Here is a 12,334-nt window from a genome sequence, read left to right as displayed (position 1 = left end):
ACATTATTACAAGCTTTCCGCTTTGAATCGAGCTAAGGCAAGCAGAGAGTGTTAAACACTGGCTGGTTATGTACTTTGTCAAATACATATTTTGGATAATTTTTGACTCCAAAAAACAAACAAACTACGTACTGCAGCTTTAACTCTTGGGATTTTGCTGTGTAGTAATAAAATTGATGAATTCCACACTGTACTTCCGATATCATTTCAGTGTTTTTTGAGTTCTTAAGTTTAGGAATTTTCTGAAAACTTGACAGGTTATTTCTTTTATTTGTTATCCCGCCAGGTGTTGAAGTTGGATTTGAAGGAGATCAGAGAGCAGCAGGATTTGTTGTTCCGCTTCATGAGTTTCCTGAAGGAGGAAGGAGCGGTACACGTCCTGCAGTTCTGCCTGACTGTGGGTGAGGACATGTACTCAACATCAACACAACTCATGACTGTGCCATCACTATTTGGTTTAGGTTACCAAAAGATGTGCCACTACATTATTCATTAAGATAACAATAATGATTAACCCATTAGATGGTGTTAATTTAACTAAATTGATTATAGATTAATCCACTTCAGCACAAATGTTTTCAGTATTCATAGATGTAGATGGCAAATTCACAATATCTGCTAACATGAAAAAGATCAGAGAATACATTTCTGGGCATACTTTTGAATCTACTCTTATGAATCTACTCCCTTTCTTATTTGTCTCTTTTTTTTGGGTAAGAAAGAGTCACCACTTACCACAGGGCTGTGTACACAGCAAAATCCCCAGTGTTAAATTAACACAGAGAAGTGAGAATTATATAAACTCTTGAGCAGAGTGTTAAATGAACACTGAAGCAGTGTTAAAGTTAATGAGATAATTAAGTGAATAATTGAGTGATGATTAAGCATCATTGAAGACACCTGATGTTAACAAGCAGAATCACTGAAGGAGAAAAACAGAAATTTTAAGTCACCATTATGGAGATCAGTGTTTGCTTTAGCTGGTCTCTTGACCCTTAAATCATTAACTTTAGATTTTGTTTGGCTACTCTATGACTTGTAACAGCCTAATGAAAAAAGGTGATCTGATGGTGTTGGTTGTGTTTCAACACAATCATTAATTGACCTGAATCGCTGAACTCATCAAGAGCATAAATTCTGAGTTAAATTTACCTTAAGGATTTTAGCAGCATGGTCATTTTAGGACATAAAATTTTTAGCCTTTTCAATGAAAAACGATACAAATTTTTTTTTTTTTAAATATCCCAAAAATATTTTATATAGGCACACACAGACATCAATAATTAACACACTAATCTCAGCAATGGTGACAAACAGATCACCTCTGAACATAAGTTCATTATTTATTCATGCAGAAATGCATGATGGGAGCCATGAATGAGTTTTGATTGGTGGCACCAAGAATGCAATGAAACATGCTTTATAACTGTTACCATTGTTGAGATTCACAGGCTAATTATTGATGTCTGTGTGTCTTAACATTGTAGAGAAGTAAAAAATTGTATAAGAAAAGCTTTTAAGAAATTATTTTGAATAATATGTAGACGTTGAGAGTATTATGCTGCACAATGTCACTGCTGCTATACTTAATAAAGTAAACCTTACTCAGAAATTAGAATTTATATGAATTCAGTGATTCAGGTCAAATGATGAATTAATGATTATGTTAAAACACAACCATCACCATCAGATCACATTTTCTATTTGTTTATCTGGCTGTTGTAATTCATGTACTGCAGCCAAACAAAATCTAAAGTTAATGATTTAAGGGTCAAGAGACCAGCTAAAGCAAACACTAATCACCATAATGGTGACTTAAAATTCAGTTTTTCTCCTTCAGTGATTCTGCTTGTTAACATCAGGTGTCTTCATTAATGCTTAATCATCACTCAATTATTCACTTAATTATCTCATTAACTTTAATACTGCTTTAGTGTTCATTTAACACTCTGCTCAGAGTTTATATAATTCACACTCTCAGTGTTAATTTAACTGGGGATTTTGCTGTGTAGATGTCACTGCCTTTTATATTCAGGTCTGGTTGGGTTATAAAAATGCTGTTCGGTCAGAACCAGGTCTAGTTTTATGGGGTCCGTTTCAGGTCTGGTTTTTGTCCCGGCTAAAAGTGATGCGAGGCGACACTGCAGTCGGTTTTCGATGCTGCTAGTTTGGTACTATGCATCTTCTTGCCCTCTAGAGGTGTCTGGCAGTTGTCCTCGCAGCGTTATCCGCTGGACATTTCTTTATGTTAGTCCAGCGAGATCTATTGAAAAAGTTGCAAACCTTTCTTGCACTGTGCCCTGGAATGTCCTAGTGAACGCTACCCACTACATATGCTGCTTTAATTCAGATTTGTGCACTTTTTAATTAGTTTTTGACAACAAAAGTGCTTAATTCTTTGACAGTCATAATTATTATAGATATCATAAGATCAGTGCTGTTGGTTTGGCAGGATTTTTATTAATTGCATCGGAAAATGTATAACTTTTCAAGGACTAGTTAAACCTGTATGAATTTCTTTCTTATGCTGAACACAAAAGAAAATATTAATAAGAATGTGGCTAACCAGAAATTGACTTCCATAGTATTTTTTTCCCTTTTACCCACATTATTCAAAATATCTTCTTTATACATATACTGTATGTATGTATGTATGTTGTCCTTTCAATTTTATCTTGTCTGACTCACCTGAATGAAAGGCTCATTATTAGGCGTGTCTGTCTCTCTCAGGTGAGAATCACCTAATTATACATGATGAGGGCTGGCCTGTTCACGCCCATTCGCATATTGCCTTGGCAAACAAAAAAAATGCTTTTCACAATATAACCCAATTCACAGTTTTATGTGAACGATTAGGAGGATGATTTTCAGATCATTGTGAAGAAAAAACCCTAGGCAACAACATCAATTAGTCAAAAGTCTTGTGGAAGCATATTTCATATGTGTTTTGTGACTTTATTTCAGAAACTTTCATTTTTGTTTTTTTCAATAACCACGCACAAACAATATTCCCTCAAAAATACAAACATTTACAAACATGTTGCTCACATATTATGGTAGCCCTGTTTGTACTAAATAGAGTGTAATTTCACCTGTGCCATTAATATGTTTATAAGCAACTGAAAAAAAACCCCCACAAATGTTGGGGCATCTCAAAACATCTTAAGGACCCCAAATACACCCTAGACCTTGAGAAGGACAGCACGAGACGATGAACAGCAGTTGTTGGAAAGTTCATAATGCGTAATGTTAACGTGCACAGTGTTTAATCAATGTTAAAAATGTTAATGAATGTCAATGTGTGCTTTTTTGTGTGTAGAGGAGTTTAATGACCGGATCCTGTGTCCTGACCTGAGTGACGCAGAGATGCAGCGTTTGCATGAGGAGGTGCAGAAGATCTATGAGACGTACTGTCTGGAGGAGAGCATCGACAAGATCAGCTTTGACCCCTTCATCATAGATGAGATCCACAACAGTCAGTGTCATCACGGCTTTCTGTGTGCCGCAGCTGTGTTGTGTGGCTCTGTGTCTCATTGTTCTCTCCGTCTCTCAGTCGCTCAGGGGCCGTACACCGGCGTGGTGAAGCTCCAGACGATGCGGTGTCTGTTCGAGGCCTATGAGCATGTGCTGTCTCTGCTGGAGAAGGTCTTCACCCCCATGTTTTGCCACAGTGATGAGGTAAGCGTTCTCAGAGCTGCTGAAGATGTGGTGTTTAAACTCTCCATCATGTGCCTGTCTCTGTTCATCCTCAGTATTTTCGACATCTGCTCTGGGGTGCTGAGTCTCCTGCTCGAAATTCAAAGCTAAACAGGTGAGTTTGTGTGTGTGTGTTGCTACACTCAAACAGCAGAATACATTTGGGATTGCTAAAAATAGTTCTGTTCATATATAGTTTGATTATGAAATGACTGACAACAAGTGGTGTAACGATTCGATACATTATTATATATATATATATGAAGAGTTCAGATGCAAAAGCCTCTAAGTGCCATTTGAAATTTTCTTCTAGAATGACCATTTTTATCAAGCTTGTATATTTAAGTTCATTGATTTCACTTAAATGACAATGATAATTACCTAATAATTGTTATTTAAGTGAAATTACTGAACTTAAATATACAAGTTTGATAAAAATCATCATTAAAGAAGAAAATTTCAAATGGCATTTAGAGGCTTTTGCATCTGAACTCTTCATATATATATATATATATATATATATATATCACTTAACTGTCACCGTCCCACAGGTGGGACGTTTGCCACTATATTTTTAAAACAATAATATCTTAGTAAATACCTTAAATAATATTGACAAACTATATATCATTTGAAAGCTTACAATCTCTAGTTTCCATATTTGGTGACTGATTTTCAAAATATATTACAGAGGAGCCATAATTTATCAATATAAAACAAGAATATTTTCATACTCATAAGGCGTGTTCAGACCTTTATTTTAAAATAGCAGTAAACATGAAAAATCATGAAAAAATGGTAGATACCTCAGTTTGTTTTCATGCCAAAAGTTCAAAAGATAGAATCCATTCAATTATTTTGGAAAAAAAAGGTCTGAAAAATTTGAAATATCAAGAAAAAAATAATAAATTCACCATTTGTGACGTGGCAGCTAGCTATGACTTGCATGCGTGTTCTTTGTATGTGTTTCTTAGAGGTTCAATTCATATCAAAATCTGCCAAACTTCCCATGCTACTTCTGAATAGGATCTCTACTTCAGAAATTGTATGAAAATTGTGAAAATAATGGTTCATATCACTCAAAACACGAATGGAAATGCAGGCGCCCTTATAAGGGCAGTAATGGAGTCTGATTGTGCCCTAGTGAAAAAGTTTGGTACTGCGCTCAAACAAAATCTTACTGAAAGCTCATTTTTTGAGATATCAACCTAAAATTTGAAACACAACTTGTTCAGATTTTTGGCTTTGATCTTTCTGACATTTTAGAGTGGCCCAGGTTTTGAAAATATATATTTTATGTAAAATATGAATAATTAATATTTTTACATTGTACATTTCCATAAACTCAAACTTCTATAACTTTTTTTCTGTTTCACTTTCTTAATTTATTTCACTTCTACAAAAATCTGCCAAATGTCTTCTTTAAAACAAGACCAATCATATGTCTATATTCCAAAGCATTCTTGAATTACAACCATTTAAGTTCGAAATGTGCATTTTCATGTCTATTCAAAAAAGGGGGGGTGACAGTTAACAGGATATATATATATATATATATATATATATATATATATATTATTATGACATGATATTATCATGATACTTCAAGACATATGGTAAAAAGGTTTACAAAAAATTTACTGTTGATTTAAAATGCAAAATTTGGTAGTACATTCAGGAAATGAATAGGACAATTGAAAAATTAATATACAGATTTATTTTAGAGGAATATGCTTGCACTCTGTTACTGACTACATATGAAGAGTTCAGATGCAAAAGCCTCTAAGTGCCATTTTGAAATTTTCTTCTAGAATGATCATTTTTATCAAGCTTGTATATTTAAGTTTAGTGATTTCACTTAAATGGCAATGATAATTACCTAATAATTGTTATTTAAGTGAAATTACTGAACTTAAATATACAAGTTTGATAAAAATCATCATTAAAGAAGAAAATTTCAAATGGCATTTAGAGGCTTTTGCATCTGAACTCTTCATATATTTAAAATAATGTAGGACACTTTTTAATGGTAACAAAAGGCATTTGGCATTATCAGGACCTACAAATATTCACCCATTGTATTATTATACATTATTTTCAATATTATATAGTAGTTTGATGTAGTAGTGACACTAAAACTCTGTAAACATTATTTATTTTCTCACATCCAGTTTAACTATACACAATACAGATCACTATCCATGATGCATTTTTGTATTGCGATATATTGAGACAACTGATTTGAAAGCACAGAAGTTAAGACATTTCTATTGTAATTTTGCTGTTATTCTGAATAAAATTAGTATTATTAACTATTTTTATTTTACAGTTCAATAGCATACTTACTATTTAGTTTTTGTTTTAATAAAACACATAGTAATTTAAATGTTGTATAGTCATATTGGATGGTCAAAAAACAGGCATTTTCATTTCTATTCTACGACACCTTTCTTTGCTGTGTATTCTGTATGAGAGAGAAAGCTCATTATATCATGAACATGCTTCATTATCAAAGAGTGAGTATTATTCACTTCATATAGTCATGTGTACAGTATGTGTAGCAGTGGGAGACATGTGGGGTAGATGGTAACCCCTTTTGCCTGTTCTTCAGGAATTTGAGTTTGGATGATTTAAGGTAAGTGTATTTCTGGAGGTTCAAGTGGCTGTTGTCCAGTGCTCTCACTGCATGCCTTATAAAGCTGCCTGAAAGCCATAAAGCGCATCTCAGTGTCATGAAGAACATGTAGACCGTTTGATAGGAGGGGCAATATATCAGATATTTACAATATATTCAATACTGCTTTTGTGGCAATATGAATATAGTAAATACCATGATGATTTTCAACACATTTTTATTTTTATTTTTACTGTGTCTGAAGGTTATGGAATGTTACATTAATTGAAAATATTCTGAACAAATGTTTTTCATAACAAAGTATTGTCAAAATATATTTATATACAGTGGGTTTGAAGTCTTAGACCACTACTGTAAAATAATTTGTTTTAAAGGGTTAGATTACCCAAAAATGAAAATTAAGTCATTAATTACTCACCCCCATGCTGTACCAACCCTGTAAGACCTTCGTTCGTCTTCGGAACACAAATGAAGATATTTTTGATTAAATTTGAGAGCTGTATAACTACCACATTGGCTCCTAAGGGACTGGCTCTTGACGGCCCAGAAAGTCAATGAAGAAAATGTTTAAATATCCCAAGTGACTACCGTCTTTTCTTCCTTGTAGGCCAGAACGAGAATTCCTTAGATTTCCACGACGCATGCGCGAGATTTGCGATCTCCTTACACTACTTCAGTTCAGTTCTCGCGCATGCGTCGTGGAAATCTATAAGGAAGTCTCGTTCTGGCCTACAAGGAAGAAAAGAAATAGTGGAATAAACTCGTTATTTTTGTTTGTTTTTTCGCACAAAAAGTATTCGCGTCGCTTGATAAACTTATAGTTGAGCCACGGTAGTCACTTGGGATATTTAAACATTTTCTTCATTGACTTTTTGGGCCGTCAAGAGGCAGTCCCTTAGGAGCCAATGTGGTAGTTATACAGCTCTCAAATTTAATCAAAAATATCTTCATTTGTGCTCCGAAGACGAACGAAGGTCTTACGGGGTTGGTACAGCATGGGGGTGAGTAATTAATGACTTAATTTTCATTTTTGGGTGAACTAACCCTTTAAGTTGAATTTAAAAATGATGCAGACATGAAATCACTTGTTGTTTTACTAGAGGCATCAAGTTAGAGGAGTCGTTCAAAAAACTTTTGCTGATAATTTACTCACCCCCATGTCATCCAAGATATCCATGTCTTTCTTTCTTCAGTCGAAAAGAAATTAAGGTTTTTGAAGAAAACATTGCAGGATTTTTCTTTGACTTCAATGGGAACCAAACAGTTCAAGGTCCAAAAGACACTTTCAGTCAAACTGCAAACTGTTCAAAGGGCTTTAAAGGATTCAAGACAATGAATAAGGGTCTTATCAAGCGAAACGATCGCTCATTTAATAAATAAATAACAAAGTTTAAGTTTTATAAGCTCAAATGCTTGCCTTGCTCTGTTCTGTGATGCGCGTTCGTGACTCTCCTGTTTGAACTCGTTCATCAAAATGAACAAATCATTTTTTTTCGAGTCATTTGGTTTATTCAACAAACAAAATGAACGAATTGACTCGGGAAAAGATTCGTTTATTTTGATGAACAAGTTCGAACAGGAGAGTCACAAACGCGCATCACAGAACAGCAAGACGAGCATTTGAGCTTATAAAACTTAGACTTTATTTATTTATTAAATGAGCGATCGCTTGATAAGACCCTTATTCATCGTCTGGAATCGTTTAAAGCCCTTTGAACAGTTTGCACTGAAACTGTCTTTGGACCTTGGACCGTTTGGTGCCCAGTAAAGTGCATTATATGGAGAAAAATCCTGGAATGTTTTCACCAAAAACCTAAATTTCTTTTCGACTGAAGAAAGAAAGACGTGGACATCTTGGAAATTATCAGTAAATTATCAGCAAAAGTTTTTTTAAAAGTGAACTACTCCTTTAAGCTGACATGATCTGAGAATGTCTGGTGTGATTCAGTGGAGTCAATGTCCAAATCCTAAAAGTTTCTAATAATTTCAATGTTTACATACAATACCAGACTTCCCATGTGATCTCAGACTTTTGTTCCCCACTATATGAAATATTATAAGATGACGTTTTATTTTCTTCTCAGTTATATTGCCCGGCCCTATTCTATATTTGAAGAAAGTTGAACACATTTTTTTCATTCGATTGTTTTGTTGTCACATCAGAAGGATTCTAGGAGATGGTTTTTACATTTTTCTTCTGCCAATTTCACCAGCTGGGTGTCAGATTGCACACAGTGTGAAAGCTTGCTGTTTGAGACAAAACAACCCAAAAATGGGTTGGAAGATCACAACATTCATCTGACTTAGCTAAAATCTTGACACTGTAATTGAGGATCTCTCACACTGAACATTTACTAAGGAAGATGGTTGATCAACTAAGCGACTGCCTCTGAATCTTCCCACTGATCCCATCACGTTTTTAAATGCCCCGTTTTGGCATCGAATGAATGGGAAACAGGAGCTCACCGTGAAGACAATCTCCATCTTGCTGTAGTTTTATAGCACATTACACACAATACAAATGGTTTCAAAGCAGCTTCACAGTTCTAAACCATATAATAAATATGAATTATTTATTAAAAGACCTCTATTTCAGCTGCAGACGGCTCTTCAAAAGACAGTAATGTAATGATTTAGCTCAGTTAAGTTCAGTGTGGATTTCATTCAGTTCAATAACAGTGTTTTAAACTGACCAAGGTTGCAACAAACTCAGTTCAACTACAAATCATCTGTACAGAAGACAATAGTGTCATTATTCAGCTCGAGTCAATTCAACGAGTCACTTCAAACTAAAACAGAGACCAAAATTAAGTTAATTGGTTTAAAAAGTTAAAAACCTCTTCGAATTACTATGGGTCTGTAATAGGCAGTTGTGAATCTGAGGCTCCACCTTCTTTGAGATGGATATGTTCTCTGCTTCATTTCTTCTGTTGAGATAATCCATCATTCAACTGTAACCAGTCCATTACAACAGTTTACTGTTTGTGCGGTCTCTATGGTGGCCATTTTGACTGTTTTTTATTTCACTGAGCTTCATATACCCCTTTTCCACCAAAGCTTTTTGAGAGCCGGTTCGGTCTTTGTTTTTCGACAGCCAAAGAACCCGTTCTCGGCCAGGAAAACTGGTTCCAAAGCGGCACCAACTCTTTGCTGGACTAGAACCGCTCTTTTACCCCGTCATGTTTAAGTCGGGGGCTGGGCCGGGTTTAGATGTGCTCTAAACATCTTTTCTGACCATCGCAAAGCCGATATAGAACAAATAAATGGAAAGAAATAAAAGACACAAGACAGGGGCACATAACTAATCAGAAAATATCAAATATCAAAGGAAAATATTAAAAGACTTGCATATTTCAATTGTTTTTAAAGCCTTCTTGGTACACGAGTAAGAGATAATCCCAAAGTAATGTTGTACTTAGCATTTCTAGCTAAGACGTACAGCGACGTACACAGTGACGTAACAACGTCGCTCCCTGGGCGCTCTAGTCAGTGGAAAAACAAACAGGTTCTGAAAAGGTTCGCAAGTTGAACCAACTCCAAACCAACTTTGAACCAGCACCAGTTCCGAACCAGTACTTCTTTTGGTGGAAAAGGGGTAAAAGAGAACTTGAATGCAGTCCTTAAGTGTGTTGCCTATTGTCTGCTCTTTGGAGAGTGGGACAGCCCCCCCCCCCCAAAAAAAAAAAAAACAACAAACAAACTAAATATAGTTGTTTTGACTCAACTAGAGTTGGAAACGGCTTCTGTTAATGAGTTTGTGAAGCTGTTTACATTCACTATAGCCCCTTTCACACAATGTGTGTAATTGCCGGGAAATTGCCAGAAGGCCTTCTGTGTGAATGCAAACACAACCCGGCATTGCCGGAATCAGTCCCGGAATGCGCCCTGTGTGAACAAAAGCCAGGACCAATGCCATAAGGGATGCGTCATAGTGATGACGCTCGTGCCATCGCGCGACTCTGTTGCTCTTAGAAGAAAGTTTGTGTTCGTCATCAACAAAGAAAGGACGAACAAATGTCTGCAAACTGGAATGAAGCAGATACCAGGAGCTCCTCACTGAGATCGTTCACCAGCTTTGTGGAACAGTATGCGCACGTACATGTTTTCGACGCATACGTTACATGTCTCATCCTGACGTCATGTGTCTTTCCGGGATCTTTACGCACTCACAAATCCCGGTAAATCACTGGCAGTGCAAATGAACCGAAAACAATCCCTGGACAAATGCCGGGTCACATTATCCGTGTATTTTCCAGAATCTCTGTGTGAAAGGGGCTTATCTGACCTGTCTTGTGTAACCAGACATTTGATTCCCTGTGGAGATATGTAGTCTGGATAATATTACCGTGAGAGAGAACTCAAATGCAGAATGAGTTTACAGGTTTGTACAAGTTGGCAAACAAATCAAGGGATGGCAGGTGAAGAGGTGGTCACAGTTCATAAAATGTAGACAGGGAACGATCAACAATGAGGAGCACATGGCCAACTTAAAGACAGAGCCATGTGCTCAAGCTGAAGACAAAGAAACATTTAAAGGGCACCTATTATGCCCCTTTTTACAAGATGTAATATTGGTCTCGGGTGTCCCCAGAATGTATTTGTGAAGTTTCAGCTCAAAATACCCCACAGTTAATTTATTATAACCATTTGAAAAAGTCATTTTTGGGGCCTGTTTTAAAATGAGCTGTTTTGGGTTATACGACCTTAAATGCAAATGAGCTGCATATCCCCGCCCTGCCTTTGGATGAAGGCATCACTTGATACCTATGGCAGTCGGTCTAAGCAGAAGGGCTGAGAGAGTGAGAGACGCGCTGTTTTGAATGTCATTCAGCCGTACATGTTTGAATCGGAATATATAAATAGTCTCTGATCAGACCCAGATGACGAAGAGACTTCGGCAGAATAAACACAAATGAGAATAGATCAGTACGTCTCGGTATGGTTATTTGATACATTTATGTACTTATAGAGTTGTAATCGCGTCCCCTTTGCAATTATGGATGTGCAACACACACACGGACACACGCAAACACTAACGTTGGCGCATTTTTTTGAAACTACATACACATACTGTGATAAAGTTTGCTACGTACAAGCGAAATTACATTTATGCGAGGGACCTGTTGCATCATGTTTACTTGTCATACAGATGCTTCTGTGGCAAATGTGAGGAGATGGCTAACTTGCAGAACAAGAACATATATGCAGTTTTTAATACAATGTATAAAGTACTAGAAACCCGGACTTGAGTAAAAGTACAAGTGCTCTATCAAAAAAGTGACTTGAGTAGAAGTTGAAGTGCTCTTTAAGCAACACACTCAAGTATTCAACATTTTTTGTATTTAAGTATTGCAAGTAGTTTATTTTAAAATTCACTACTTAAGTACTAAAAGTAAAAGTACAAGTATTGTGTCATGTAATTATTAAAGAAAGCAGTCAAAAGTTTGAACTAGCAATCAAATGAGGCGCTTTGGCGGGATACAAATTTGCTTTGGCGGCCGCCCCCTGCATTAGTTATCAATGTGTGTGTCAATCAATACCATTACCCAATAAAACCGGCGTGTGATTTAGGCAGCACGAAAGCCAACTTGCAACGAATGATTCGTAAAATTTTTATAATTGTAACGAGTAACTAGCAGAACATTAAAAAAATATCGAAGTAAAAGTATTAAATTCATCGAAAATATCTACTGAAGTAGAAGTATGAGAAAAAAACAATACTCTAGTAGAGTACAGATACAGCATTTTAGTACTTAAGTAGTTCTACTTCGTTACTATACATCCCTGAATATAAGACAAGACCGACAGAACCGCAGATGAGAACCCTGACAGTAACAGCTCATTCTGGCCGAGAAACACATGTAGACTTACTGTGAGAAGAATTCCTGAAATGAATAAAAAAAATTCATAGAGGGAAAACCTAAAGAAACAAAGTCCTTGATTATATCTACAGTAGTTTGCAAAAACTACTGGAAATGTGTGGAAAACATTTGATTCTGACCT

The 12,334-nt window shown here is 36.0% G+C and overlaps 1 protein-coding gene across 4 annotated transcripts in view; it reads left to right on the top strand.

Annotated features, from left to right (window-relative positions):
* Positions 1 to 12,334, top strand: part of snx14 (sorting nexin 14) — a 112,965-nt gene that overhangs the window by 42,748 nt on the left and 57,883 nt on the right. For 3 of the 4 annotated variants that reach the window (XM_089118349.1, XM_089118346.1, XM_089118345.1), the window contains exons 13-16: positions 287 to 401; positions 3,320 to 3,475; positions 3,554 to 3,678; positions 3,753 to 3,811. In XM_089118349.1, coding sequence (XP_088974475.1) covers positions 287 to 401; positions 3,320 to 3,475; positions 3,554 to 3,678; positions 3,753 to 3,811 — 455 coding nt within the window. Of the gene's footprint in view, positions 1 to 286; positions 402 to 3,319; positions 3,476 to 3,553; positions 3,679 to 3,752; positions 3,812 to 6,307; positions 6,332 to 12,334 lie in introns of all 4 variants that reach the window. The other variant, XM_089118347.1, reaches the window with a different exon arrangement.

Source organism: Pimephales promelas, chromosome 13 (genome assembly GCF_988280905.1).
Source record: "Pimephales promelas chromosome 13, fPimPro1.hap1.1, whole genome shotgun sequence".
Lineage (NCBI taxonomy): Eukaryota > Metazoa > Chordata > Actinopteri > Cypriniformes > Leuciscidae > Pimephales > Pimephales promelas.
Note: the sequence above shows the minus strand (reverse complement) of the source record. Positions and strands in the feature narration are given on the sequence as shown.